General features: G+C 51.3%; 10 protein-coding genes across 10 annotated transcripts; 1 reads left to right on the plus strand and 9 right to left on the minus strand.

Moving 5' to 3' along the window:
* Positions 1–55: 55 nt before the first annotated feature.
* Positions 56–1,339, minus strand: BDV17DRAFT_270001 (CCDC174 family protein). Its single transcript, XM_073758621.1, has one exon. It carries the CDS (start codon positions 1,304–1,306, stop codon positions 173–175), a length of 1,134 nt encoding a protein of 377 aa, XP_073613113.1. The 5' UTR covers positions 1,307–1,339; the 3' UTR covers positions 56–172.
* A 151-nt stretch (positions 1,340–1,490) lies between these two features.
* On the plus strand, positions 1,491–2,934 carry BDV17DRAFT_270003 (homoserine dehydrogenase). Its single transcript, XM_073758622.1, has 3 exons — positions 1,491–1,600; positions 1,698–2,782; positions 2,857–2,934. The coding sequence occupies exons 1-2, from the start codon at positions 1,570–1,572 to the stop codon at positions 2,768–2,770; spliced, it is 1,104 nt and encodes a 367-aa protein (XP_073613114.1). The 5' UTR covers positions 1,491–1,569; the 3' UTR covers positions 2,771–2,782; positions 2,857–2,934.
* BDV17DRAFT_299823 (heme-dependent oxidative N-demethylase family protein) lies at positions 2,873–4,815 on the minus strand (the record flags this gene model as incomplete). Its single annotated transcript, XM_073763955.1, has 2 exons — positions 4,274–4,815; positions 2,873–4,165 (listed from the first exon to the last, which is right to left on the minus strand). The coding sequence occupies exons 1-2, from the start codon at positions 4,364–4,366 to the stop codon at positions 2,873–2,875; spliced, it is 1,386 nt and encodes a 461-aa protein (XP_073613115.1). The 5' UTR covers positions 4,367–4,815.
* A 30-nt stretch (positions 4,816–4,845) lies between these two features.
* On the minus strand, positions 4,846–5,753 carry BDV17DRAFT_270007 (uncharacterized protein). Its single transcript, XM_073758623.1, has one exon. The coding sequence runs from the start codon at positions 5,250–5,252 to the stop codon at positions 4,974–4,976; it is 279 nt and encodes a 92-aa protein (XP_073613116.1). The 5' UTR covers positions 5,253–5,753; the 3' UTR covers positions 4,846–4,973.
* A 47-nt stretch (positions 5,754–5,800) lies between these two features.
* Positions 5,801–9,262, minus strand: BDV17DRAFT_270009 (putative DUF221 domain protein). The gene is made up of 3 exons (XM_073758624.1): positions 8,851–9,262; positions 8,256–8,798; positions 5,801–8,209 (listed from the first exon to the last, which is right to left on the minus strand). The coding sequence occupies exons 1-3, from the start codon at positions 8,926–8,928 to the stop codon at positions 5,975–5,977; spliced, it is 2,856 nt and encodes a 951-aa protein (XP_073613117.1). The 5' UTR covers positions 8,929–9,262; the 3' UTR covers positions 5,801–5,974.
* Positions 9,263–10,173: 911 nt separating this feature from the next.
* On the minus strand, positions 10,174–10,788 carry BDV17DRAFT_158483 (uncharacterized protein). Its single transcript, XM_073754605.1, has 2 exons — positions 10,731–10,788; positions 10,174–10,671 (listed from the first exon to the last, which is right to left on the minus strand). Exon 2 carries the CDS (start codon positions 10,528–10,530, stop codon positions 10,249–10,251), a length of 282 nt encoding a protein of 93 aa, XP_073613118.1. The 5' UTR covers positions 10,531–10,671; positions 10,731–10,788; the 3' UTR covers positions 10,174–10,248.
* On the minus strand, positions 10,717–12,543 carry gmdB (general amidase GmdB; the record flags this gene model as incomplete). The annotated part of the gene is made up of 5 exons (XM_073760354.1): positions 10,717–10,832; positions 10,885–10,969; positions 11,021–11,884; positions 11,927–12,202; positions 12,250–12,543. The coding sequence occupies 5 exons, from the start codon at positions 12,541–12,543 to the stop codon at positions 10,717–10,719; spliced, it is 1,635 nt and encodes a 544-aa protein (XP_073613119.1).
* Positions 12,544–13,290: 747 nt separating this feature from the next.
* BDV17DRAFT_299827 (putative MFS multidrug transporter) lies at positions 13,291–15,448 on the minus strand (the record flags this gene model as incomplete). Its single annotated transcript, XM_073763956.1, has 6 exons — positions 15,312–15,448; positions 15,154–15,249; positions 15,034–15,087; positions 14,515–14,976; positions 13,545–14,449; positions 13,291–13,331 (listed from the first exon to the last, which is right to left on the minus strand). The coding sequence occupies exons 1-6, from the start codon at positions 15,368–15,370 to the stop codon at positions 13,291–13,293; spliced, it is 1,617 nt and encodes a 538-aa protein (XP_073613120.1). The 5' UTR covers positions 15,371–15,448.
* A 1,289-nt stretch (positions 15,449–16,737) lies between these two features.
* On the minus strand, positions 16,738–17,586 carry BDV17DRAFT_270014 (uncharacterized protein). The gene has a single exon (XM_073758625.1). The coding sequence runs from the start codon at positions 17,315–17,317 to the stop codon at positions 17,009–17,011; it is 309 nt and encodes a 102-aa protein (XP_073613121.1). The 5' UTR covers positions 17,318–17,586; the 3' UTR covers positions 16,738–17,008.
* A 1,520-nt stretch (positions 17,587–19,106) lies between these two features.
* BDV17DRAFT_293708 (putative mitochondrial methylglutaconyl-CoA hydratase (Auh)) lies at positions 19,107–20,101 on the minus strand (the record flags this gene model as incomplete). The annotated part of the gene is made up of 2 exons (XM_073762677.1): positions 19,107–19,677; positions 19,755–20,101. 2 exons carry the CDS (start codon positions 20,099–20,101, stop codon positions 19,107–19,109), a joined length of 918 nt encoding a protein of 305 aa, XP_073613122.1.
* Positions 20,102–20,218: the final 117 nt, after the last annotated feature.

The raw sequence follows: 20,218 nt of genomic DNA on the forward strand, positions 1-20,218 counted from the left end.
AGCGTGCAGGTGGTTGTTTGGGCTTTGAATTGTTCGATTTTGATTTGAATTCATACTGTCGCTGATAGCACGCAACTCCGATTAGATTTAGAATTTCTATAAAAGCGATCTTCCAGCAAATGGGGTATCTTAACACAGAAAAGGAAGGAAAGAGGGAACCAAAACTCCAGAACTAATCCGATCCTTCAGCACCAATGCCAACACCAACACCAACGTCCATATCGCCCAGCCCATGCAAAAACATCTCCGCGCGTCTCTTCGCCCTCAATTTTTCAATCTCCTTCCTCCTGTCATCCTTAATTCGCTCCCGCACAACTCTCCTCTCCCTCCTCGCATCCCGTTCTTTCTCCGTCTCAACCCTGGCGCTCAACAGCTCCTCCATCTGCTTCTTCCTCGTCTCCTCATCCTTCGAGAACGCATAGAACCCTGTCCCCCGATTCCGAACTTCCCCCTCAGCGTCATAGTGTACCTCGTCTGGCGTCGGCGATCGGTCCCGTCGCTTTGCAAGATACGCCATCTGCTCCGCTGCGAGATCCGTCGGCTGGAATGCAGCCGTTTGCACGGCGGCGCCGTAGATGAGATTCTCTGGTCTGGACGGGCGCCAGCGCTCCGTGGTTTCACTGGCTCCATTCGCTTCGTTCTTGGCTTTTGCAGCGCGCACGGCGTCTTTTCGGGTTCCGCGGCGGGAACGGCCGAGTTCGTCTTCGTAGGAGATTATCGAGGCGCTGTCGTCGTCTTCCTCGTCGTCGTCTGTATGTTCGAAACTCGAGTCCGTGTCTGGACTCGAATCTGAGCCATTGTTTCGCTCCGCATCAGCCCATTTCCGATCAAAATCCACAAGACCCTCTTTCTCCTTCCGGCGTAGACGAGCGAGATACGCTTGTCCTTGTCCAGCCCTCGTTGTAGTATCATCCTCATCACTACTATCCCCTGCAAGATAAAGCCCCCTCTTCAAGTCCTCGTACTGCCTAGCCTTCTCTTCCATCCGTCTCTTCGAGCGATGGAGTGTCGCCGCGTCCACGGACCCGATGTCCTTCGAGGACTGGTGCATTTGCCGGAGCGATGTATCGTCATCTTGGAGATCTGCCGCTGCGCGTTTCGAGGCGCCTTTGTTGGGCCGCGAGAATATGTCTGATTTTGAGGTTGAGGGTTTCGCGGGTCGAGTGCGGTTGTGGGTGGTGTCTGAGGAGCCGGAGGCGATGAGGGAGGAGAGGGTTGTTGTGAAGGCAAGGTTTGAGGAGGAGGGTGTGTCAGTAGTTTTGGACTGCTTTGAGGGTTTTTGGCCGTAGAGTGATGGATTTGACATTGTTTAGGTTGTCGTGATGGGTTGTTGGTGTAGTTTATATAGGGCTGGACTTGATGCTGAAGAGCTGGGCTGGCTCTCCAACTACGCGATTCCATTTTGGGCTTCGGTCGGTGATGACTCAGCACTTACCCCACGTTGGGATCGATGTGAGGGTGACCGATGGTCGGAGTCATGAATTGTACGATCTTTCCCTGCCAACTTACTACTCTTCTTGACGTATCATCCCGCAATTAAAGAGCTTTAAAAACAGCAATTGCATCAATATGTCTCCTCCCATCTACCTCGGTGTCGTCGGTAAGCTACATTCCTAATTACAATCTGCCAACTACCCCACCATGCCTGCCCTCACCACCAGCAACGTCAAGCTATTGCAATGCTAACGACAACCCAGGTGTCGGTGGCGTAGGAACCGCCTTCCTCAGCCAACTCTCCCGCCTCCCGAATGCCCCGCAACTCATCCTCCTCGCGCGCTCGAGCCAAACCCTCCTCTCCCCTAGCCCCAGCTACACCCCCGCCATCCCCGCCGCGGACTGGAAAACCGCCAGCGAGACCCCCTCCCTCACCAAGTCCGGTGCCCTGAAGCCCGAAGAGATAGCCAACCACCTTGCCTCTGCCCCCGGCCGCTCCATTCTCGTCGACAACACCTCCGACCCGGCTCTGGCAGCCTCGTACCCACTCTTCCTGCGCAAGGGCATCAGCGTCGTGACGCCGAACAAGAAGGGATTCTCGTCTGATTTGGCGCTGTGGAAGGATATCTTTAACTCTTCGAAGGAAGGGAAGGCGCTCGTTTACCATGAGAGTACGGTTGGCGCTGGATTGCCTGTGATTTCGTCGTTGAGGGATCTAGTCGCGACGGGCGATGAGGTTGTTCGTATTGAGGGTGTGTTCTCGGGGACGCTCTCGTTCCTGTTTAACACTTTTGCGCCGGCGTCTGGTTCTTCAAGTGCCAAGTGGAGTGAGGTCGTTAGCCAGGCGAAGGAGCTCGGGTACACGGAGCCCGATCCCCGCGATGACCTGAACGGTATGGATGTTGCGCGCAAACTAACTATCCTTGCGCGCATTGCTGGGTTGGACGTGCAGTCTCCCGATTCCTTCCCCATCGAATCTCTCATTCCCAAAGAATTGGCATCTCTCCCTTCATCCGCCGATGGAATCAAAGAATTCATGACTCGCCTTCCTGAATTCGACGACCAGATGTCGTCTATCAAGGAGGGCGCTGAGAAGGCCGGCAAGGTCGTGCGGTACGTTGGTAGCGTTGATGTCGGCAAGAAGGAGGTCCGTGTTGGTCTGCAGCAGTTCGACAAGGATAGTGCCATTGCGGGTCTCAAGGGCAGCGACAACATCATCTCCTTCTATACCCGCCGCTACACGAACCCGCTCATCATTCAAGGTGCTGGGGCTGGTGGTGACCTTACGGCTCATGGTGTTACGTCTGATTTGCTGAAGGTTGTTGAACGGCTGTAAATGCCACTCTAACTATACTTCCAATCAGCACCAAAAGTAGGTAAATAAATAAAAGGTCAATCAAATAAATATAGAAGTGAACGAACACTCAGTACCACTCATTTAAGACCTCAAAAAACGCTTAACAGCCTCCCCCCAATACGGCCCCCTCTTATACCCATAAACTCCCGGCACACTCCCCCCCTCCAGCCCCTCAATCGCAGTCGCCAACTTCTCACCTAGTCCTTCCTCCTTGATATCAGACAGCGGATACGTATACGTATGGAACCCAAACAGTAACGCCTTGGATTTCGGTAGTCGATGGAGCGTCTGCCGCTCGCAGCGGAGGAATGTTTCTGTGCCATCGAAGGTGTCGGGGTTGATTCTTTCTGAGTCCTCTTCACCATCACCCTCCCCAGGTGGTACCTGTGGATTAGAGTGGGAGTGATCGTGATCATGCAAGCCGCCAAAAGCAGCAAAAAGCCCCGTCCCCCTTGTCATAACACTCCAATTAACCCTAACAACAGCCCGTCCTACCTCCAAGCGGGCAAAGAACCGATCCATGGATTTCTCGAGCTTGGATGCGTAGCCGGGGACGGGGCCGTGGATCTCGTTCAACGGACGGGATATTTTTGTTCTCGTGTCAAAGCCCGCGGGGTAGTAGGTTGTGTAGGCTTGGAGGTGGTATTTTTGTTCTTGAGATGGGGTTGGGTTTTGGGAGGTGGTGGATGTGGTGGGTGAGGTTGGGGTTGTGGTTGGGACTGAAACTGGGGCAGGGAGGAGGATGAGGAAATCCTCGTCTACCCAGGTGCCCAGGGTGTCGAGGAGGTAGAGGAGACCTTGCTTTGTCTTTTCTTTTTCGCTAGCAGGCGCAGAGTCGGAGGACGACCTCATCCTCATCAATTCATCAGGGTCAATCGGGACCTTCAACCCCGTAACAGACGACTCGAGCATCGCCCCCTTGGCCTTGCCTTTCCTCTCATCGCTCCCTTTCCCTCCCAGCCCCAACTTCCTCTTCTCAGGCTCAGACTCAAACCCGGGCTTCACAACCCGAAACATCCCAGGAAACCTTGTTGGCAAATAAACCCCCATAACATAGGCATACCACTCACACAGCGCCTCCCCAATCTTCCCATTCGTATTCATATGCATAGCATCATCACTGTTCTGGATATTAACCCCACGAACAACATCGGGATACTGAGCCAGTAACTGCCGCCGGAGGTCCAGGCGGGAGAGGTACGTCTTGTCCATGGGGATTAGGTCTGAGTAATTGAGATCGGATATTCCCATTGTCAGATGGTACTTTGGTTTGAAGGGGCGGAAGATTAGGGGTGGGGTTGTTGACCAGGTGAATGAGGGAAGGGGTGTTATGGGTGGGTATCCTGGATCTGATGCCGTTGCCATTGAGGCTGGCTTTGTCTCTGGGTAAGACGATGCATGTTTGGTTTTCGGTATGGACTGGAGTGTAGAGTTAGATTTCTCTTGGTCGATAAAAGATGGGGATCGAGGTTGTGTTCATACCCTAATGTAGATAACGAAGAAGCAGAGAAAAACTGCAGAGAAGAAGGCGAGCGTGGCGCGGGAGAGCCAGGATGGTGATTCGGGAAATTCCATTATACCTTGATGTTATTGTTCTCTTGTCCTGAGAGGGGTAAATAGAAGTATAATAGTATATGACTGTTTATCAGTTGGAGAAGCTCCAAGTATGATTCACCAGGTGATCGATATCGCTAGGCCTCCGATTGGTCGCCACGCCCGCTCAACGCCGATTGCCCCAAGCTCCGATGCCAGTATAGCAGCAGGAATTGACAGAGCCCGATGAGTATATCTATTATGACAGTATTATACAGTAAATAGGGTATCAATGAATCAACACAGCAGAAGCCAATGGCTTCGCGAGAAAGACACCATCCATGCCATAGAAAAAACAATCCATCTCGAGCATAGCATAGCATAGTACTCACCTCACCAGGAGGTTCCCACACATGCCCTCATAATTATCCATCCACATCATAACGTAGACTGGCCACCCCTCCTCTTCAACCCTCCCCCTGCTATCCCCCCTCTATTCGAACCCGATACACCACCCCCATCAACATTCTCCTTCTCATCCAGCTCCCTCTCACCCCCCGTCTCCCCGTCCGCAGTATCTGCACCCGCACTTGCATTCCCACTCGCACTCAACCCAAATCGATCGGGAAGCTCATTCAAACTCGGCGCTCTAGGCCGCTGCTGGCCCCTCGCCCGCCCGCCAACACCGGGAAGATAATATGTCACCAGGCGCCAGGTATACAGCGCCATATCGAAGAAAAGGAGAGTCAACCAGGGGAGGATCGTTACGAGGCCGAGGAATAACTAGCAGAAGCAAAAACAGGGTCAGCGCAGGCCGCGGTGGGGTAGAAGTTGCTGGTTGAGCAGGTAAGAGGAGCGAAGTATAACGTACAAAGCATCGGACAATCCAGCGCTCAAGCTCCGCGGGGAGAATGGAGTACCACGCCATTGTAGTGTAATTATAGTATACCCTGAAGTGTCACGGTATAGTTCGCCAGCTGGCCGAATCCGTATGCGCCGCGTGCGGGCTCGAGTTTGGGGTGTCGCAGCGGTGTCGTACTCGAGCGTTTTGGCGTAGAAAGTTCAGGATAGAGGCGTCTTCGCGAGTGTGTGTAGGATAGGATCCGCTGGATCAGACAACCATCGATTAATCAATCACCGCAGAGCAGGGTACCCCCGGATGCGTCGGAGACTATGAGAGTCGGACGGAGGCTAGGCGTGGCTCGATCGCTGCGTTGTCGCGTCAGGCAGCCACGAATTGGGCGGGGAGTTAGGTCGTTGGTTGTTGGCTTGTGTAAGCTGTCAATGCAGTCCGGACTGGCAGCCGCATCGTACTGAGCTAAACGTGCAATGAAAGAGTGCCTGGGACCTGACAGGGTGTCGCCGTGGATCGAAGTTCAAGCAAGGGAAGGGACGATCGGCTAGATCCGGCAGTTGGTCAGCAGGTGCCTGAGGCTGATGGTATCTATAAGGAGACGGACACATTCAATTCAAGAGGATAAGGTATGGTCTAATTATTATAAATGTTGTAATGTTATTCATATACAGTGGTATCGAAGTATGTCTAAGTCACAAAACCCCCCGTATCCAAATGATTTCCAAGTATACATGGCTGAACGTAAATGCTAAAAATGGTCTATAGAAACTGAATCGCTAGAACGCAAAATCACTTCACCTCGACGTCCGGTAATGCTCGTACGAGGTGAAAGCAGGGTCATCCTGGTCAACAGGGCCATACCCTCCGCCTGGACGCCAGGGCTGGATGCTCGGTCCCGTGCCCATCCCCATGCCCGCATCCGCTGGGTGCTGCGCCGAGCTCAGGAGCGATGTTTCACTCTCGTTGTGGTGTGAGTAGAGACCTCGGTTGCTCATTGCGCTAACAGCTCGCATTGGTGGCGGACGGAAGGCAGGATGCTCGCCTAATCGTGGATCGTAATCTTCCGATTTCAGAATTGGCAGTGTTGGAAGAGATGGTGCGGGGGATGATGCCCGGGAAGAGGTAGGGGACCATTCGCCTAGCGTACGCGGGGTTTGCGAACGTTCGGTCATGAGATCCTCTGGCCGGCCGTAGATACCTCCACCGAATTCCTCTTGGAAGTCTGCACGGTTCTTGTAGTAGGAGAAGTCGAGGTGGTGTTCTGGAACCACTTCGAATGGCGCTGAGGAATCGTGCATGGTCTTGCCGGGCTGATTCCTCATCATGGGGTCCATCGCAATGTCGGAATACTCTCCCTCGATTTCTGTGTCTCCTAAGCGTCCCCTGTAAATCTGCTTGAGGGCATCCGCCGCCTTGGCGTGGACCATGGGCGTGATTAACTTTTTGTACAGAGCTGGGTGACCGAACTTGGAGTTGAGTCGGTCGCCTGCCGACTTGCTGGACTTTCCGACGGCAAGTGCTTCGGCATCGGTCAGGTTTGCCTTGTTGTAGTATGTGCAGTCGTGGTCAAATGCCCTCATACAGTACCACTTGAACAGCAGCATCAGAAACGGGAGCGGGATGACACAGAACACCATGGTCCAGGTCCCTCTGGCCTTCGCGGTAAGGGCAACAACGACATTGGCTAGGATAGTCGCAAACACCATTCGGTTGAACAGGACACGCCAGAATTGGCCTCCAGATTCGTTTTTGGTCACGAAAATGTACATGAGCATGTACTTTTTCATCATGGCATCGAGACCAAAGTACAGAGCTGTGACGGGAAGGATGATAGGCTGCAAAGTCGCGAAACAGAAGGCAATAGTTGCATAGTATAGGAAATAGTTGTAGTAACTGGCATAATCGAACGATGGCGGCGCGGTCCACTCAATGGTCTGCCGGGGAGTTGGGGCAAGAAACGTTTTGGCAAACCACACCCAGGCAAGGTTGACAAGCTGTGCCAGATCGATAGCAGCACCCATGTTCCGCTGCAGCAGGTATGTCACCCAGAAAGGAGACACATTGCACAAGGCGCTAAAGGCTTTGGCGTAGAACTGCCCATCTTGAACCGCTTGCCATGGGTCCTCATTGTTGTTTTTCAGGTCAATGACGGCCGAGACGAAGGTCCAAACGGCAGAAAAGAGAGAGAAAACGATCAAGTTATTGAAGACAAAGAAAGAATACAGATGCCGAAGCACGTGCATTTCTCGGAGAGTCTTGGTCACGTCTCCAGTTCGGATGGACAAGCGGCGAAAAATGATGGGCAAGATGAGGTAGAACAGAGAAGTGACGGCCGGTGATAGAATACCCTGGACAGCGGCCCAGACCTCGCTGTGGCCACTAAGCGACGTCTGGAATGCTGGCCAGACAGAGCCCAGGTTTGACAAGTTGGAAAGGAAGACGGCGATGAGAGCGTTGGGGGCAATCCATACAATCGTTAATGCGGTAACCCAGAAAAACATGACAAACCTCTTCCATTGCCGAGCCGACTTGGATAGAGCCAGGTTCTCCCAGACAAGATCGTGCGGTCGCGGCGCCAGACGAATGGTTGTTCCACGGGGATGCTTGTTGCGTGCCACATAGGCCACCGCATGGGCATGTTCGATCTTGTCCCAGCTTACGAAGCCGTAGGGCATCGCATTCCGTTTGTCAATAGAAGCCCGGACATGGCGAATCTCCTCCTCCAGTCTCTGAATGCGGTCGGTAAGAAAATCAATAGCATCGATCTTTTCACTTCCAGCCTCCGCTCGGAGACTACGAGGCGGGCGCATCATTGGACGGTTCGGCGGCAGTCGATCCGGATTTTTGAGGTACTTTGCTAGAACCGACTCTAGATTCCGCACGAGCTCCTCGTGTTGACTGATCAGTTTCGGAAGTCCCTTTACGTTTCGCCCGACAGAAGATCGCGGAATTGCAGCGGTAGGGTTCATTTCATCTGTCAAGCGTAGAAATCCTTCGTCATTGCGAATATCTGGCGGAACATCCGTAATCTGAAAAGTTAGCCAACTGAAACATTACCTCTAGCAACTAACATACCATCAGGGTCCGAGCATGGAGACCGCGCTGATAGTCGGAGCTCTCGAAGTATTTCCTTCGCAAATTCAAAACCGCTCTATAGTTCCTCCACAAAAAATACGCAATGATAATGTCGAAAGCCCAAGCACAGATGACCTGACTCCAGATCGCATTAGCCCAAACAAATAGCGGGGTCATCGTCGTGAACGCGCCAGCACCATCGGCATTCTGACTCTGAGTAAGATTGACAGGAATCATGACACTGCACCCGATAATACTAAGGAATATGAAGATGTTGCGGCACATTTTGGTGAACCGGACGAAGATCACTGCGTCGAGACCGACACAGTCGACCAGCTCGAGTTCTTTGGTGCGAAGGACGGGCCGCAGCCAGGCAAAGAAGCCCTTTCCAACCGGCGGCGGAGCGTGTTTTCGGTCGGCATGTTTAACTTTCGGCGCGTAGACGAGGGAATGGCGAGGTCGGAAGAGGGAGAAAAGAAGGGCGAGGATGACGGCGAATCCGGCGGAGGTACCTAGCGAAGCCCAGACTGCGTTTGTTTGAAACTGAGAGATCAGAAACCTTGTGCGACGCAAAGACGGGAGCAGGTGAGCATACTGCAGATTTGAACGGATCTTGTATAAGTTTGAGAAACTCCTCGGCGCCGTCACGGCGCCCAAGAGCTCTATGGTCCATAATGTAGCGAGAGAATAGACGGCATGGATGAATAGGAAGCAAAGAGGAAAGCGAGCAAAAACGAGGAACAGAGCACGCGGGGTCAAAGAACGAGCGACAGCAGCAGATCAACCAAGATCCGACACTGGAGAGATGACGAAGAATGAGTTGGAGGGCGTCGTCAGAAGTCGAGCAGATCTCGAGCGGAGTGGTTCTAGAACTCTTCAGCCCAGAAAACGGGTCTCCGCGGTCAAGCGTCTGCCCAGAGTGCCCAGACTCGATCGATTGATGGCAGCAGATTCTCAAGGAGAGGTGAATTCAGCCCTGCACCCTTTGCCCTGAGACGAGATTAAATGAAGATAAATCATGGAGGGTCATCATCACTGAAAAGCAGAATCAACAGTGGAGCAGCTATTTATAACGAGTGCTAAGCTGGACAGAGTATAGAGCGAGCCAAGGATGTCTTACTTTTGGCTGGCCACCGCCTGTAACATCGAGTCCGGTCTTGTGCTGTCTCACCTGCACCTCCAGGGCCGCCAGTCACAGCACACAGGGACCACGAGGAACCATACCAAGTACCGACCACGAGGAACCTGCTCGAACCACGGTTGTCCCGCATGACGAGTTATTGATTGTTTACTGTTCGGAACTTGATGTTATGCTTGGTGGAACTTGACTGAAGATTTTTTTCATTATTTGTGCCTCAGGAATTGGGATGTCACCTCAGAATGACACCGTCTGATGCCTCAAGGTTCAGGCCTGCCGGCGCCCAACTAACACTGTCAAGTGTCAACCAACTATAACTAGATACTTTGCATGGATGAGGCAGACTTGTGCAATTACTGTCTAATCTATCAGGTACGCCTAATTGAAAAACAAAGAATCTCTTCAATGGACACCCCTGGCACCTTTATACCCTCGGACGAGGTACCGCTAGTTGTTGTACGTGATGTTGCTGCGTTGTATTATAGAAGTTCGACAAGGCATAAACGTCGTATACGGCCGCATTTCCAGTCCAGGCACACGCCGCTACAAGCGTCACGCCGTTTAACCATTCCAATCGTCCAGGCGGTACCTGGATCTCGATATGGGAGAAGAAGTCTCCATCCGTCTGGAGCAATGAAATCATTGACGGGAACCGCCCCCGTCCCCTCACATATCTTTCGTATGCCGTCCTCGGTCCAGGTATAGAACGAGCGACACTGTTGACGATGAATTGAATGCCATCTTCCGATACTGCGGTGAGCCTCGAATTGACGGTCATGTACTGAGTGTCCGAGTTAGCCGCAATAAAAAGCGGCTAGCAGGCCGCCGCGAAAGGCATTCGTGACCGCTGGGATGTCAAACACGTACACCACTTCCAGAATGGAACGCAACCCATTCTTGACCCCAAGTCACCGTGCCGGTAAAAAGAGGACCCCTGAACGTGCCATCGCTAAAATAGAATGTGCCGCGGGTCTTGTTTTCGCTGTATCTCGAAAGGTCGTTTAGATTGCGTTGATCACCACGCAAGGAGCACTCGAAGCGAGCTAGGAAGTGCATAATCGGCATGTTCATCCGAGGTCTGTTTGGAAAGTAGTGGTTGCTAGGGGCTTCCGTTATACAAGGGAAGAAATTCTCCATGGTATTGAAGTTTCAGTTATTGATAAAAATGGATAGATGATCAGCTAAGTGATGAAATAGATATCCAAACGAGCATGAGTAGCAAAACTGAGGCCCTGAAGCCGTTTGAGCCATGGCCGGGGTGATGGAGCAAGAGTGCAGGTGCGCCTTCCCAAAAGGCACCTGCCTATATCAACCCAACCTTCGCTAACTCCTAATATCACGATCGATAATTCTCGCCACTGCAAGACACTTCTCGTCCTGGAACCGAGGCGTCACGATTTGCAGAGCACAAGGGGCTCCGTCCAGAGTATCGGGGTCATCTGCTATTGTCAGCTTCAGGATCGACCAGACGAGATCGAATGCTCAACATACACTTTGGCTGGCCGTACTTTGTCTCAAAGGGTTGAGAATCGAGGTCTTTGGAAGTTTTTCCATATGGTATGATACATGCTGGGTACTATATTCGGTCAGCATATCAACGCCAGAGACTTTTCTTGCTGTGCCCTACATCGAGCAGATTCCAAATCGCCGTATACGGAGGCATTCCGTATGTATCATGCGGCACGGCTGTATTTTGTGCACCAGGCGCGAAAATAGCATCCAGCTTGTTTTCTACAATGGCCTTGCGCCAAGCGTTGCTGTACTTCTTGCGTGCAACACTCAGGATTTCAATCTTCTCGAAAACGTCTAGGTCCTTGCTGAGGAGGAAAGGCCCTGACTGTGACGGTGAGGGGAACTGGGCTACGGAAGTTATGACGGGTTCTCCGCTGGGGGTGATATTGTCCAGACGTGGTCCATAGAGGAAGTACTCAAATGCTAGGCGGGCTGCACGCGCAGTGTCTCGACATTGATCATTGGAAAGTCGGATAATGCGATGACCCTTCTTCCTCAGCACTTCGACAGCAGTCTCCAATGCTCTCCGCACGGGTGGATGGAGAGGGAAATGCGGATCCTCTGCAAGTACGCCGATTGTGAGAAGCGTCGGAGATTCAATCTGTCTGTTCCATGGCACCGCCACAGCCTTCGCATCGTATCTCCAGGGATCTGCATTGAGAACGTTGGACATGAATAGCTCGAGATCATCCAGGTTTTGAGCCAAGGGCCCCGCTGACGGCCATATCATGGGTGTTTCTTCTGCGACACCCGAGATCTGTCCGCTAAACGGAATGCGATCGTTTGTCGGTTTGAAACCATACACCCCGTTGCAGAGAGCCGGTATCCGAACGGACCCCGCGACGTCGGTCCCCACGCCGAGGATAGACCCGCGGAAGGCCACAAGAGCCCCTTCGCCGCCACTTGAACCACCTGCAGTGAGATTGGTATTGTTGGGATTCAGAGTGCGGCCATAGAGATTGTTCTCGGAATCAGCGGTCTAACAATTAACATCTGGTCCACATTTGGGGATGAGACTTACCATCATCGTCTGCGGGATGTTTGTCTTTACATATAGAACGGCGCCTAGATCCAGCAATAAGTCCACCAATGCCGAATTTTCTTTCGCCAACCCATCCTTCAAGAACGAGACATAGCCCACTGTCGTATGCACACCCTTGACACGGAAACTATCCTTGATACTGATCGGAAGACCATGCAACGGACCGGCCACCTTTCCCTCGCATTTCAGATAGTCATCAAGATATTGTGCTCGCTCGAGGGCTTGCGAAAAGAAATGCTCCGTCAAGCACGAGGTCTATCCGATGTCAGGAGGGCCTCTTATACTCGAGGATATTATCTTACCAACTGCTGTGCGATCGCCGCCCTCTTGCTAAACGCCGTTGTGACCGCTAGAGAACTGACTTCGCCCCATGCCAGTCGTTGTACAAGTTGAGCTGCCGAATAATTTTCGGTAATTTCCAGCTCAGTGTCCGAGAGAATACCACTTTTTCGCACTGGATCCACCTGTAGAAGACGACCATCCGCAGGAAGCGAGCTCTTGAATTCTTCGCTCAATTTCCATTCCGCGGGGATCAAGAGATCCAATTGTTTGCGGTGTTCAGCCACGATTGCTTGCCAGGCTTCGACTTGGGCCATTCTGAGTTGAGGGTAGTTGTAGGTGGGGGTAAAAGGCAATGACAGCGGAGCAGTCTTTATAACTCTTAATAGTAGCCTTAATGGGTGGCCCTGTCTGCCTCCTTATTTGCTTTCGTATATTTTATCGATGGAGGCGCCTAGCGGGTTTATACGGAGCAAGCATGCGGGGAAATAGGCCGGCGCATCAACTTGCCTGCTACGACAGACAGCTGACCCCAGCCCCTCGCAAACTGATGCCAACTAGCATAAGGCGTCCAGAGTATGCAGAGCTACCGCGATGGAATGTTATGTGTCAGCGCCTTGGAGGATGCTCATCAACACTTAATTCGATCAAGAGCCATACTAAGCCACTCACTAGTGGGGTTGACCGGTATCACGATGCCGACGAACGCAAGGCATGTCTTATACAGCTATCTATCTTTACTTAAGTTGTCGTTGTAGATGACACATTCTGAGAACAAAAGCGGTCAGTATGCAATAGATCAAGGTAAGAAACAATGAGCAAGAATGAGCGACTTGAATGTATGTACTTCGTTGCTCGGAGGTGAGTTCCGGATATAGCTGGAGTCCCCTCGTACTTGCCGTTTTAGGACTATATACTTCAGACAATTCACGTTGCCATATCTACAAGACTAGGTTCGTTTCTGAGACTGGATGCTTTTGCAACGTATTTGCTCAGGAAGCAGGCTGTTGTTGATTGGGAGTTGCCGGTTTATGAGGGGTTGGAAGGATTAGTTAGGGCTAGACTTAAGAATTGAAAATAACATAAGTGAATATTGTATAGATCGCTTGATAAGAAATATAAAAGTTATGTACAATAATATGAAACGACTCTATTGTTGAATAGCTGACCACCCACAGAGTCTTAACTTTTCCGGTGTAAGGTGAAGTCAGTCAGTTACAGCAAGGTAGTTTAAGTTGCCCAGAGCTCAACAACAACGACCGACTCAGTACAAGTCAACCTCAAACACGCCCCGCCTCATCCTGCTCCTTCTGCTCACCCCCCTCCTCCCCCTTCTGCTCATCATCCGCATCATAATCCCACGTACTCTCATTCATAAACTTACTACTGCGTCGAATCGCCGGCCCCTTAAGCACAAGCACAACCGGAACAACGGACAACGCAACGCCAATGAACCCCAGCAGTGTCCCCGCCCATCCAAAGCCCAAGTTACTAAAAAGCTGCGGACTCGCAAGCGGCAAGAACGCACCAAAGGAATTGCGTCCCAGACTCGCAGCAGATAATGCACTCGCCGCATATCGCTCATAGGCATCGGTGAGATAGTTCACGACGGCCATGTAGATACTGTAAATTCCGACCCCGGCAGCCGTAATCCCCATTGTCGGGACGATCCAGTGCACGTCAGGCATGGAAGCCCAGCCGTACCAGAACAACCCTGCCGCGAAGAGGAGGGAGCCCGGAATGGAAGAGTAAAGTCTCGCCTCGGGGATAGGTTTCCCGGGTCGCTCTTTATTCTTGCTTGCAGTGCCCATGTGAATCCAATCCTGGATTGGGTTAAATGCGGTCCCTATAACCGCGCCCACGGAAATCGCAAGCTGGATTAACCCCGTTGCGAGCGTCGACCACCCGTAATTCTGCCCGTAGGTCTGCGGGACGGAGCTAAAGAAGAGGTACAGGATTCCCCAGGCAAAGGAGATCCAGAGCGTGAAGAAGATGACGACGGGTTCGGTGGTGAGCATGCGTGTGGGTCGTTGGAAGGAGATCTTGAGCAGACGTAATGTGCTAGGGGCTGTGATCTCGGCCTTTGCGTAGACGGGGCGGTTGGTTTCTTTGCGGATTTTTTTGGCCCGGCGTTTGAGGATTACATCTGGTCGGGTTTCGCGGAGGATGAGCCAGAATATGGGGAGGAGGGCGGTGTTGTAGATTATCTGGACGTAGAAGATCCTAGGAAGGGGGTTAGCCTGTGAGTGTACTTGGGTAGGTGGGTTGTTAGGGCTGGGGAAGCTCACCATCTCCACGGATCATTCTTCTTAATCTGCACAATCGCAGACCCGATAAACGGACCCAACGCGATACCCACAACACTCGTGAACCCAAAGAGACTCATCGGCAAACTGCGCGCCTTCTCCCCATGCCACACATCAGAGATACTCCCGCCAACGATATTAATCGAGACAGAGGAAGCACCACCACCAAAGAAACGCGTGACCACGAGTGTCGCAAAGTTCTGCGCAAACGCAGAGCCGAACAATGTTGCAATCAAGATAATGTACGCCACGAAGTAACCAGGCATACGACCGGAGGATTCAGTCAAGGGGACGAAAATCAATGGCCAGAAGGCCGCGCCCATGTTCCAGGATGTGGTTGCCCAGTAGAGGTTCGGGAATGGGCTGTTTTGCACGTGGAAGCGCTCTTCCATCCAGTCGTTGCCGGCGCCGTAGGTTCCTGCCGGGAGACCGGTGAGAATTGAGCTAAGGGTTTGGTTAGTTTACATTGGATACTAGTAGAAGGAGAGGTCGGCTGCGTACATGAAGCAAACGGTCACCGTTAACAGCCATTTGTACTTTGTGCTCCAGTTGAATCTGGTTCGTTATCAGCGCCCGCTCTCGTAAGGGTTATACTAGTATGGTGATAGATGGAGAGCATACGGATTCTCAGGATCATCAGGCCCATCCCAAGTATGTATCTCAACGTCTTGACTGGAGACCTCGGCGGAAATGTCTGACCAGAAGTAGCTCCTTATCCTGGGATGTGTTAGTTGTCTCACCGTCCATCACGCTGACTGAGTCTCAATTAGGGCACTAACTTCTGAACCACTGTATTCTTCTGCCTCGGCTTCTCAGCACCAACACGTTCACCGGACATTTTGGCGTATGGAGAGAAGATGCAAAGTAGTGTAGTGCAAGCCGAGGGGTCACGAGAGAAGAATTCCCAGAATTTTTTTTAAAAAAAAAATTTAAAAATTTCTCAGAGGCGAGTTATGAATCCGAAAGCTTCGTTCGGGATGCCGACCCAGTATTTCAAAGTTCGGTACAGTCGGGAGTGACGTCATGCATTCTTGATCCAGTGGACTCTTTTTCTCGAGGATGTCATTATTCATCGACCGTCCTGGTATCGGAAAAAAAGGAATAATGTGGTCATTGTGGCGGCGGATGTCACTTCCATGGCATGGCATGGCTTGTTCAGCCGGTCGGCTAGCTCGAGCCAATTTTTGCCGGTATACTGTATAGTATTGCTAAAGCATTTCAGCGGATACTTCGTATGGCTTCGCACTTTGCAGATTCTGCAACGGATTCCAGAAGCCGCGGCACCGTTGACTGTACCCACTTTCCAAGTTTATGACAAGGCTTGAGACGGGCTTAATCCACCTTCTGGGCCTGTCGTGGCAATCTTTACCTGGGAGAGAAGTGTATAGACTATAGAGACGGTTCATTGTAGTCTTGTCTGCATGCTAGTTGGCTTTCTATCACCTCGATTCAAAGCATTATGCTCAATCAAACCCTGAGAGTCTCGAGCTTCTTCATTCTCCTATCTCTGCCTCAAAAATGGCAATCCTGATGGGAGGTAAATTGAGTCTGGCGCAATAACAGCGCGCAAGCTTACTCTCAGTCCGTGGCCCGTCTTAGGGTTGTGGGGAGCATGTAAGCACGGAGTACTCTGTAAGGATGGGTACCGAGTACCGATTACGCAGGAGGCCATACCACCCATGCCAATACATTATAGGCGAATGCTTGGACTCCAGGCTCCAGCCCATCGTGCTAGTCGACTCCGTACTCCTCCGTGTACCTTGATAAAGCGGGGATCCGATAGATAGATCTAGGAATAGGTCTAGTAATTCTGGAGTAGACTACAGCTAGTCCATTTGCTAACTAATTGATCTGCTGTCGATTTGACAACATTAATACGTCCCCATCGTCGAGTAATTTGAACCTCAAACCCTCTGTACGGATCCCAACATTCTACGGAGCATTATAAGCACCGCTAACTGTATCACTACTTGCGCATTTTCTTTGCTGAGTACCTAGCTCTTTCTTTGTTTAAGTCTTCTACATTGCAGAGCAGGCTTTTCCAAACTCATCATATCAGTACTACCAGATAAAGGCAAGCTAGTATCTAGCTAACGCCTCACGACAGTAGATAAATCAAGTAGTAACCTGGGAAAAAGGTCCGGATAGCAACTTGAGAGCTCTAGAAGTTCGGTTCAAAGTTTGTATGATTGGTTGAAAGCCGATGGAGAGCCCAGTCTCATTGTACCGCTATCTTGAATAAATAGAGAAGCGGAAGGGTTGCGTAGACAGAATAAGATAAACTGCAGGTAGGAGAAGCAACAAAAGAGCAAAAAAAATGGTCTGCTGTCGGCAGTCCCAGAATCTCAATTTCCATAGAACATCACGCCCAGCTCCCGATAGGAAGTGTATGCTCATTGGCTCTGCAACACAGCACCTTGCTTTCGCCCTGAGCCCACGATCGGGGTCTACCACGTAGGCAGGCGCCGGATAATTTCTAGAATCGAAAGACATACCAATTAACCCCATTCCCATCTCGGAGTACTAGAGGTCCATTGTCCGCAAAATGTGGGCAGTCAGGTCGAAAGTACTTGGGAAGGCCAAGCTGAGAACGCTCGTGTCGCCTCTTCCTGGGCCTGGGAGCAAGTGTAATGGGGTTTCCTTTTTTCGTACAAAAAACATTGGCGAATGGAAGGGGCTCTCTTTTTGGCATAGTATCGTTGAAGCACTTGCTCCGCGGCCGCCCACAGAGCTGTATCAGTGGTTGGTATGAGAGAATGACCTTTGAGCCCGTACTCCTCGCCATCACATGAGACTGCGGTCATAGAGAAAGGATTGAAGATTGAGAATCCCTCATTGAACTAGAAGACAACATCTGTAGATAAAGGGGTGATATGGGTTTCCTTTCCGCTTTGATAGGCAAATTTCTGCGTAACGGCGATTTTTGTGATTCCTTCAGGACCTTCCAGCCGAACATCTTCAGCGAGCAAAGTTAGAGTGTAAGCAATTCTATTCGAAGATGGGTCACTAAAGAAGCTGTAAGCCCCATCAAAGGAATAGGCGTGGCGGTAAAACACTTCTAGAGTTGCACCCTCAATGGGATTGGCGACGTTGTAAATCACCTGTCCAGTTTCACCCTCAATGATTTGCATCCTGGACTCAAATCCTCTTCCACATCGAAAGTGTAGTTGACTGCAATGATCAGTTCTTTTCCACCTCCTGCTGGGAGTATCCGAAGGGCACGGTTGTCCCAAAAGTTATATATGTTTCCAAATGGACCATGTTTCGGTGACTCATAGAGGAGTTCACGCGTCCGAAAGTCATATGCTGATAACGTAGATTCATCATCACTCTGCGTGAGGCAATAGACAGAATTTTCTCCGATTAAAATCGGAAGCAACCCTGCTGAACTGGTGTGACGCCTATGGTGTTTGCTCCAAAGGATATTTTCTTCGCACGGCGAGTACACAACAAAACTGGAACATAATGAGCAGAGCCCAATTCATGGGCGTGGGATTCAACCATACCGATGAAAATAAGTTGATTCCGAAAGTTGCATAAGGATAGTGCTGTTCTCGTTGACGCACAGTTTCATGACCTCAGAACTTTTAAGGAATTTCGCGGAAGGGATATGTCTTGGCTGGCTCGGATTCCTCCTCTTCGTGTCTGTGAAGGACTGCCAGAATATGTCATCACCACGAGCTTTGCCATGCGCACCACGATAATTCGATGTCGACCATACGACATAGTCACCTGCGGCGAAGATGCGAGTGACGTTCAGCAATTCCGTCACCCTAGAGGGATTCCCGTTTTGCACCAGACATGCACGGCGAACTTCACCAATTAGTATGTATATCACCTGGATATGGATACTTCATGGTCCTGTACCTCGCTTCTTCAAGAATTCATAAGCCGAATCGTTTAATGTGTTAGAAGGGTCGCGGAGATCGACTGACATCCAAAGAGAGGGAAATCGAGTTCGAAGACCAAAAGCCTCAATCCAGAATCTTATATTGTCTCGCCAACCACGGCTCACTCGTTCCAGGCGTATGAGGTCTCAGATGGCAGAATGTCAAATGCCATGTTGAGGGTATCTTGGTTCAAGCGCTCGAGGGGATCGCGGGAGGCTTCGTGTTTGGCGGCCTTTCGAGTTGTTGTCGTTTCGATGCAACTGTCTGGTTTGTTTCCGCAGTTGACATCTCGTTACATCTTTGCGGTTGAGTAAAGGATGGAAAGGGGGATGGAATGGTAGGTGGAAGGGCAGGGTAGGTAGATGTCGGAATGGATGAGGGAAGTGGGAAAGAATGATCGAGGATACGTAGGTGGGGAAGATGCCAGGCAAAAATATGCAAACAGAGAGGCAGTAGACTTGCAAGTTCCGCGAATATTGGAGGATTCACTTTGAGTTTTCGGAAATGAGCTGGTTTCGCTGTCGGATTCATAAGCCGAGGGTCGTTGTTTCCTGTTCATTCCCTGCCCCCGAGCTCAAACTTTACAATGACCAGCGTACCTATTCATACCGTAATTCCATTCTAGCAAGTTCTAAAGATGGTACACATACAAAGCTCAGTTGACCCAGACACGTCGGTAGAGAACTACCGTCCCCGAAAAGCAGGCTTCCTCTTCTCTGCAAAGGCAATAAGAGCCTCATTCCTGTCCTCTGTATTAACGACCCCATCATAAGCCTCATTCTCCACCGCTTCACCTCCCGCAAAGCCGTTCACTGCCTTCAGTGCCTGCTTGATAGCAATAGGTCCACCATCACAGATATCCATAGCAAGCTTGATACTCTCACGCAACACCTTCTCCCGCGCAGCGCCCTCCTTCTTCTCCTCTTCAGGAACAATCTCAACCAGCCGATCACAAAGGCCAATGAAGTAGGCTTCAGGGCCTGTCACACGGCGTCCGGTGAGAATGAGGTCCCGGGCGCGGTTCACGCCGATTAGCGAGGGGAGACGGTAGGTACCGCCTGCGCCTGGGATGATGGCTAGCTTTGTTTCGGGGAGGCCGACGGTGCTGTTTGAGCCGAAGACGCGGAGGTGTGAGCAGAGGGCGAGCTCGAGGCCGCCACCTAGAGCTGTTGAAGAGACGGCGGAGATCGTGGGCACTGGGAGAGATGCGAGGTCGCGGAATGTGCCTCTCAATTTGGCCAAGAAGGCGTGCGTTCTATCCGATGAATCGTCCCAATTAGCCCTGCTTATGGATATGAAGCTGCGATTAGTTCTAAAAGGTTGAGAACGCACTCATCTTTCGTCATTTGAAGTCTCTCCTTCAAATCAGCCCCCGCGCAAAAGGCCGTATCCGTATTGCTACCAATAACGAGAGCCCGGGTCGGCCCATTACCACCTTCCGCAGCGATCGACTGAACATGCTGAGCCAACGAGGTCAAAAGAGTTCTTGAAAGTGCATTCCGGGCATTCGGTCTGTTAAGGAGAAGAACCCGAATGTTTCCGGATCCAGGCGCAGGCACATATTGTGTTTGGATGACGGCGTCGTCGGGACCGGTGCTGTATCGCGCGACTCTTACGCGCAGTGAGACGGTCGGAGGAGCTCGGATGGGAAGCGCGAGGCGCATAAGACGGGGAGGCATAATTGAGGGCAGTATAGGGTCACCACCAGGTTAACAATCAAATTATCACTGGATCTTGTTTAGTTGAGGGGAGCCTATGATCCCCAAAAAGTGGTTGTCATCAGAAGTCATGCAAGG

Source organism: Aspergillus undulatus (assembly GCF_047715775.1).
Source record: "Aspergillus undulatus strain CBS 261.88 unplaced genomic scaffold BDV17scaffold_44, whole genome shotgun sequence".
Lineage (NCBI taxonomy): Eukaryota > Fungi > Ascomycota > Eurotiomycetes > Eurotiales > Aspergillaceae > Aspergillus > Aspergillus undulatus.

Excerpts from the sequence above, each read along its gene's own strand:
- BDV17DRAFT_270001 (XM_073758621.1), bottom strand. The coding sequence starts at position 1,306 with ATGTCAAATCCATCACTCTACGGCCAAAAACCCTCAAAGCAGTCCAAA.
- BDV17DRAFT_270003 (XM_073758622.1), top strand. The coding sequence starts at position 1,570 with ATGTCTCCTCCCATCTACCTCGGTGTCGTCG. Across the intron at positions 1,601-1,697 it reads CATCTACCTCGGTGTCGTCG|GTGTCGGTGGCGTAGGAACC; the intron begins GTAAGCTACATT and ends ACGACAACCCAG.
- BDV17DRAFT_270007 (XM_073758623.1), bottom strand. The coding sequence starts at position 5,252 with ATGGCGTGGTACTCCATTCTCCCCGCGGAGCTTGAGCGCTGGATTGTC.
- BDV17DRAFT_270009 (XM_073758624.1), bottom strand. The coding sequence starts at position 8,928 with ATGGACCATAGAGCTCTTGGGCGCCGTGACGGCGCCGAGGAGTTTCTC. Across the intron at positions 8,799-8,850 it reads AAGATCCGTTCAAATCTGCA|TTTCAAACAAACGCAGTCTG; the intron begins GTATGCTCACCT and ends CTGATCTCTCAG. Across the intron at positions 8,210-8,255 it reads TCCATGCTCGGACCCTGATG|ATTACGGATGTTCCGCCAGA; the intron begins GTATGTTAGTTG and ends CTAACTTTTCAG.
- BDV17DRAFT_158483 (XM_073754605.1), bottom strand. The coding sequence starts at position 10,530 with ATGGAGAATTTCTTCCCTTGTATAACGGAAGCCCCTAGCAACCACTAC.
- BDV17DRAFT_270014 (XM_073758625.1), bottom strand. The coding sequence starts at position 17,317 with ATGGCGAGGAGTACGGGCTCAAAGGTCATTCTCTCATACCAACCACTG.